Source organism: Tasmannia lanceolata, unplaced genomic scaffold, assembly GCF_043159265.1.
Source record: "Tasmannia lanceolata isolate RefF3 unplaced genomic scaffold, GAP_Taslan_0.1 ptg000024l, whole genome shotgun sequence".
NCBI lineage: Eukaryota > Viridiplantae > Streptophyta > Magnoliopsida > Canellales > Winteraceae > Tasmannia > Tasmannia lanceolata.
The window spans coordinates 10,613,134-10,620,382 of NW_027518701.1; the positions used below are offsets into that span (position 1 = coordinate 10,613,134).

The 7,249-nt window shown below is 42.1% G+C and overlaps 2 protein-coding genes across 2 annotated transcripts; both read right to left on the bottom strand.

Annotated features, from left to right (window-relative positions):
• Positions 1-757: 757 nt before the first annotated feature.
• Positions 758-1,728, bottom strand: LOC143857013 (uncharacterized). The gene is made up of 2 exons (XM_077367286.1): positions 1,180-1,728; positions 758-1,099 (listed from the first exon to the last, which is right to left on the bottom strand). Exons 1-2 carry the CDS (start codon positions 1,726-1,728, stop codon positions 758-760), a joined length of 891 nt encoding a protein of 296 aa, XP_077223401.1.
• Positions 1,729-1,801: 73 nt separating this feature from the next.
• On the bottom strand, positions 1,802-2,898 carry LOC143857014 (uncharacterized). The gene is made up of 2 exons (XM_077367287.1): positions 2,576-2,898; positions 1,802-2,279 (listed from the first exon to the last, which is right to left on the bottom strand). The coding sequence occupies exons 1-2, from the start codon at positions 2,896-2,898 to the stop codon at positions 1,802-1,804; spliced, it is 801 nt and encodes a 266-aa protein (XP_077223402.1).
• Positions 2,899-7,249: the final 4,351 nt, after the last annotated feature.

Sequence of the window (7,249 nt, forward strand, 5' to 3'; positions counted from 1 at the left end):
CCATCGCAACTTGAAGATCTTGAGGAACGTGAGTTTAGTGCTTCCAAACCACGGAGATCGACGCGCATTCCAAAGGCGAATCCGAAGTACGCAAATTTGTCTTTTTTTTGTAAGGTGGAGGATTCAACATTTTTTGAAGATACAAAAGGCGTCAAAGAGTGGCGAATTGATAGATCGTGAAAATTTTCTCGAAGGAAACTTAGCGTGCCTTGAGTTAATGCTGAAGGGGAGTGCTAGAGTCATCACTGATTCGTGCATGGCGTCGGAGGGGCCGGGCCAACGGGTTTGAATCGTTGTTAGTTTGGTGAGACGGTGTTGAGGGGGAGAATTGTGAACGTCACCACCGACTCAGTGGTTATAGTCCTTTTGTTATAGGAGTTTGATTCCTAGAGAGTTTGTTTTATGTAGAAGTAGATAGCATGAAACTAGGAGTTTATTTTTATCTAGAATTAGATAAAGGTTGGGTGTGGATATACAACCGAACAAGCATCTCATGTATATATAAAAAGTGGTTTATGAATAAAGTGATTTTTGACTTCCACATTTTCTCTTCCTGAGAGTATAACGTTTTATTTTGCTAGGTTTGTTTGCTTTATTTTGTATAGTACTTTTTTTTTTGGAAAGATGACTTAATTAATTGGTGTAAAGGGGACAAGATATCCCCTTTACCCAGAAATTACGATGGCCATACCATGCAATACGGCTAAGATGATGCATTTAGCATCTCCATATAACCAGGATCTACAAAAGTGGACATCTAGTCCAATAATACACCGGCTTTTGCAAGCTCATCTGCCTTCACGTTTGCATATCTTCTCCTATGTTCAGTAACGGGCTTCACTGCATACACCAAGTCTTTAATTTCCATGATCATGGGTCTAATCCGCCCAGGTCCTATAGATTTGAATATGGCCCAAGCAACCGTGTTCGCCGAATCGCCTTCAATAATGAGCAGACCTTGCAAATTCAGAGCACACCATTGCAATCCGAATAATAAAGCCCTTACTTCTGCCTCATTAGCATCACACATACCCCCAGTTTTCGAGTATGACATCACAACTCTCTCCTTCCAGTTCCAGATGACGCCACTGATACCCGCCTTCCCAGGATTACATATTGAACTTCCGTCAAAATTTAGCTTCTACCAACCACGCGAACGGGGGGGGTCCATTTTGGTACCGATTTTGCCATGATCTTCTTCTCCCAGATAATGTCCTGCCAATGCCTAAGGAAATCACGAATACTATAGTGAGTACCCCGCAATGCTTTGATCCTTGATATTAGGTCAATCTTGGTCTGTAGACAAATCCCTCTCACACACCGCTCCTTCCCCTGGAAAATCCTGTTGTTTCTCTCCTTCCATATATTCCAAATGAGAGCATAAGGAACTAGTTTCCATAATAGGTCCCCAACAGAACCAAAGCGTCCACCCTTCCAGTTTAGAATCACCGATCTAATACTCCTTCGGAAAACCCATTTTATGTTGAAGGATCTCAGCAAGTTTGTCCATAGAACATGAGCCATTTGGCATTGTAGTAGTAGGTGATCGATGGTTTCCTCCTCCTTTCTGCACAATACACACCAACTCGCCATCTGGAAGCACCTTTTCTTGAGTCTATCACACGTTTTTATTGCTTTGTAGGCCACGGTCCAAGGAAACGCCACGACTCTAGGTAGAGCATGCGACCTCCAAATAGCGGCACGACGTTTCGCTTTCTTGTCCCCCATGTTCATACAGAAAAAGAATGACTTGACAGAGAAATAGCCCTCCGGGTCCAGCTTCCAGATTCTATCGTCAGGGCTATCCGGCGGACAATAGTGGGATTCCAACATCCTTAACAACACGGTGAGACTCAATTTCATTCTCCTTCAGATTTCTACGTAGTCTAATGTCCCACACTCCCCTCCCATGATGACCATCCCTGATAAGGTATTCTGAAACCATCACATTCGCCTTCACCACCAACCTAAATAGATTTGGAAACTTCTGACAAAGAGGAGTATCCCCAATCCATAAATCCAACCAGAACCTTACCTCATCCCCCTTACCAACACAAAATCTAATATATTGATCGAAGCACCCACAAATTGAAGCAATGGACCTCCATGCTGCAGATCCTCTTCCCCTTACTGGAACTCCAGCCTTCCATTCCCCAAGCTCCTTCCCATACTTTTCCCTAACGACTCTGTGCCATAGGGCCCTCTTCTCCTCTCCATAACGCCATAGCCACTTCGCCAGTAAAGCCTTATTCCTTAATCTGATTTTTCCGATCCGATCCCTAACCCACCATGTTTTTTTAGCTTAAATACCTTCTTCCACTGAATGAGGTGTTTTAGCCTGTTATTGTTGTCATTACCCTCCCAAAGAAAGCCTCGCTTTAATTTTTCAATACTGAGAGCAATCTTTGCCGGTATTTTGTACAAAGACATGAAATACACCAGCATTTTCGCAAGCGCAACTTTGATCAGTGTAATCCTTCCTCCAAAAGACACATACCTTTTCTTTCAAGTTGATAATTTTCTTTCGACTCTCTCCACCACTGGATCCCACTGTGATGGCTTAGGTACCCCATACCCCAATGGTAATCCAAGGTATGTAATTGGTAAAACTTCCACACCACACCCAATCCTCCTAGCATAGTGCTCAACCAAGGAGTGTTCAATCTTGATGCCAGCAATGGAACCTTTAGCGAAATTGATCTTCATCCCCGAACAGACTTTGAACCATCTAAACACCCTTTTAAGATTTGCAATCGACTTTTCATCATCCTCGATGAAACAGAGAGTATAATCGGCGAATTGTAGATGGGTCAACGATATTGAATTACGACTTGGTTTACGATCATTTATGTATCCCAACCTAGCTGCCTTGCTGATCATCAGACTTGAAGCTTCCATGATCATGATAAACAAATACGGCGACAATGGATCACCTTGTCTCAGTCCCCTCGAGTTCCAACAATATCCCTCCGCAGTGCCATTCAATAGGATTGAGAAGGAAGCTGTAGATATACATGCCGAAATCTAGTTGTGCCAATTAGCCCCAAAACCCATTGTTTGTAAGATGAAGTCCAGAACTCCCCACTCCACATGGTCATATGCTTTTTCAATGTCCACTTTTACAATGAGGCCCCTGTTCCCCTCCTTTTTTGTCGAATCCAAGACTTCGTTCGCAATGAGAATTCCGTCTAAAATTTGCCTCTTATTAACAAAAGCTCCTTGAAACTCTGAAATGATGTCCCACATAACCCCTTTCAATCTAATAGCCAAAACTTTTGCTAGTATCTTATACATACTAGTTATTAGTGATATCGGTCTGAAATCCCTGATGCCAATAATACCATCTTTTTTTAGGAATAAGGGTAATAAAAGTAGAGTTGGATTCCCTACCAATAATACCACGATCATGAAACTCACAAAAGAAAGCCATAACATCCCCTTTGACCACGTTCCAATAATTCTAATAGAACACAATTGGGAATCCGTCCGAGCCCTAGGCCCAGTGCTTTTTCTTTTCCTAAGGAAGAGATCGCCCTTTCCACCTCATCCTCAGTGAAAGGTTTCTCTAGGTTGGCTTGCTGCAAAGGAGAGATTGACTTGAAATCCAGTCGGCCCATACTTGGTCTCCAATCACACTCCTTTGAATAGAGTTCAACATAGAAGTTGATAATCCTTTCCTTGATAGTGTCCATGTCCTCCACCAGAGTTTCTCCCTCCTTAATGCAGTTAATGGTATTAATTCTTCTCCTGACATTAGCCATACGGTGGAAGCATTTTGTGTTTTGATCGCCAGCCTTCAACCAAGATACGCGAGACTTTTGCCTCCATTCGATTTCCTCCCTGCTCAAAATCTCTTCATGCTTCTCCAATAACGATATCTTCTCCAGCTTTTGCTGAACTGATACCCCCGAATTTTCTTACATTCGCTCTAGGATATCCAGTGTAGTCATTATCTCGTCTTTTCTACCACTATTAACCATGAATTGCTTCTTTTGCCAAGCTTTAATGCGCAGTTTAAGATGCTTCAATTTCTTGTATAGAATAAATCCCTTCCACCCATCAAATACTTCCTCATTCCACGGTAGACTAACAAGATCTTCAAACTTTGGGTCCTCACACAGAGCAATATTGAATTTGAAGGGCCGAGGACCCCCATTAAAATCTGCCAACTACTGCATGATGGGATTGTGGTTAGATACCGGCTTTGGCAATGCCCGCTGACGTATAATAAAAAAAAGTTCCTCCCACTCCGTCGAGATAAGAATCCGGTCAATGTGACTCATTATCAAATTGTCCTGATATTTTGCCCATGTGTATTTCGCCCCCTCAAGAGGTAAGTCCATTAGCATGCAGTCCTGAATGAAGCTAGAGAAATTGGACATGTTCGTGTTGATTCTCGCAAACCTGCTTTTTTTCCCCCGGGAAGCGAATGGTATTAAAATCACCACCCACAATCCAAGGTCCCCGCCATTGATTTCTGATCCCCCTTTACTCAACCCACAAACCACTTCTCTCTCCAGCTGTGGCCGGTCCATAGACCACCGTCAACATCCACTTCTCCGTCCAATTTGAAGATGATAATATCGTAGAGACCAAGAATGCCTTTATAATCACCGCCTCAATTCTAAAATAATTACCCTTCCATATAATAATAATAATACCACCAGTTGTTCCCACCGCCTCCTTTGCTATCCATTCTCTGTTACTTCTCCGCAAATTTTGTTAATGAGTGACTCCGTGACCCCCATAATTTTTTTTTTTAATGATGCCATATTTTATTGATACTATAATAATTACAAAGGGGACCAGAGGTCCCACTTAACATTACATAGTATCGGAAAGGGCTGACGAGGGTATACCCTGAGTCATCCTTGTGAAGTTTTACCCCTCAAAAGGAGCTGGAACTTTCCCCGACCTGTTCATACCAAAAACCTTGTAGTAAACATTCAACCTTCATTTTCCTACCCACAGGGAGTTCAGGGGATCTATCCTGATTACCGAAGAAAACCCAAGCACATTGGAGACATTTCTATTATCCACCTCGATTGGCCCCCAGCCTAATGACACCATCAAATAGTGGCAAAATGATGTCAACTAAGGGGAGTATTTAACAAGTTCATCAAGGAGACTTTGCAGAAAGGACATCGATAAAGTCCCCGATTCCGGATTCCTTTTTAGAAACCCCTGGCTTCTTCGAGCTTCAATCTCCTCTCCCAAATAGGAAATAGCCATCTCCTTCTAAACGTCCGATGTTCTCTTCCGATTTCTACTATTCTCTAGAAATCTGTTAATGGAGGCTAATCTTTCATCGTAGGCCATCCTTCTTATCTTATGAAGGATCTTTTCAAGCACCATGATTTCCGTAAATAAGTTTCTCTTACGCCCCTCTGGGCATGATGAGGATTCCTGCTGCCCGTAGCCTGACTATCCATCCTTATAAAAATACAATGTCTATATTTAAATCTTTACAATCCAGATGACTCATTAAATAAGATGCTTCACCGCCTTATGAGTAGACCAGAAAGGTCACTGAAAGTGATCCCATTCGAGGACATCTTGCCAAGACAATTAATTTCCGTTAAGCAAAACGCCCCTTCTTACGGTCTTTTCGCATCTTCCCAAGAGAAACCCCCACCCACTACGATCAAGTCAAAACGACTGAGAAAGGTTAATCAGTTTAAAGTCAAAGCCTAAGCCCTCGACCCATTTAGAGTGGGCCATAGAGTCGAATAGTATCCAAAACATAATACACCCCTAAACATACAGTCGTACGTGATGTATCCGTCTTCTTCACAGGACCCACCTGTTCAAAATAGCTAGAGAAGACCCAACCTACCTGACTTGAGATTTTTTCAGAATTTCAACAGACTACTGTTTAGTCTTCTAGCTCCAGTCTTTAATACCAAGGATTTTCCAAACAAATTCATAAGCAGACTTTCCAGAAATCTAGACCCCAAAATTCCAAATACCAGAGGAAATTTAGTTCGAGAGCGAGGGCGAGAAGAAATAGGGTTGCTAATAGATACAGCCAACTAAGCATTCTTAGGCCCCACCAACCATTCAGAAGTGTCATCAGGCCTAACTTTAGATCCCAACACACCTTTGTCAGAGACCATTAATGACTGTTGCAAAAGAGATTAGAGAGAAAGTGTGTGAGTTGGGTATCTCCTCCTCACCATTTTATTAATATAATAAAAGCTGTACAATAACTACAATGACTAAAATGCCCATAGGCATATAGGCTTATTCTAACACTCCCCCTCAAGCTGGAATGTATAAATTGTACATTCCTAGCTTGTTACATATGTCACTCAGTTTTGATTTATTTAATGGTTTGGTAAACATGTCAGCCAACTGTTCTGCAGAACGAGTAAATACAGCGCATATCTCCGCTTTCTGGATTCTCTGATGAATGAAATGACAGTCAACTTCAATATGCTTTGTTCTCTCATGAAAGACCGGATTCGTCGAAATATAGATAATTGCTCTGTTGTCACAATACAACTGTGACGGCGAAGGAAGCACAATACCAATCTCTGCTAGGAGTGATCTCAACCAAAGAATCTCAGTCGTAGTATGCGCCATGGCTCTGTATTCTGCCTCTGCACTTGATTTTGCAATGACATTATGTTTCTTACTTTTCCATGAAACCAGATTACCTCCAACAAAGGTACAATACCCGGTAGTTGATCTCCTATCCGTAGGGGATCCAACCCAATCAGCATCTGAGAACCCCTCAATTCGTGTATGACCATGTCGTTTGAATAATAATTCCTTTCCTGGTTCACCTTTCAGATATTTGAGTATTTGAACCACTACATTCCAATGCGAAGTACGAGGAGAGGTCATGTACTGGCTAATCACGCCAACGGCATAGGATATATCAGGACGAGTAACCGTAAGGTATATAAGTTTGCCCACAAGTCTTCTATACCTACCAGGATCCTTCAATAACTCACCCTCTTCTGGAACCAGCTTCACATTTGGATCCATGGGTGCAGCTACAGGTTTCACACTAAGATTTCCTATCTCTTCTAACAACTCCAGAACGTACTTCCTCTGTGATAGAGACAAACCACTAGAAGAATATGCAACCTCTATCCCAAGAAAATATCTGAGACGTCCCAAGTCCTTTGTCGCAAACTCTTTTTGTAGGAAGGCTTTCAGTTTTTGAATTCCCCCTGAGTCACTCCCTGTAATAATGATGTCATCGACATATACAATTAACATAATGCATCCTGCTGAGGAC

What these genes read in the sequence shown, in the direction of transcription:
- LOC143857013 (XM_077367286.1), bottom strand. Translation starts at nt 1,728, where the DNA reads ATGGGGGACAAGAAAGCGAAACGTCGTGCCGCTATTTGGAGGTCGCAT. An exon ending in AGAAGATCATGGCAAAATCG is followed by an intron (nt 1,100 to 1,179) that starts GTACCAAAATGG and finishes AATCCTGGGAAG; the next exon opens with GCGGGTATCAGTGGCGTCAT.
- LOC143857014 (XM_077367287.1), bottom strand. Translation starts at nt 2,898, where the DNA reads ATGGAAGCTTCAAGTCTGATGATCAGCAAGGCAGCTAGGTTGGGATAC. An exon ending in TACCTTGGATTACCATTGGG is followed by an intron (nt 2,280 to 2,575) that starts GTATGGGGTACC and finishes ATGGTGGGTTAG; the next exon opens with GGATCGGATCGGAAAAATCA.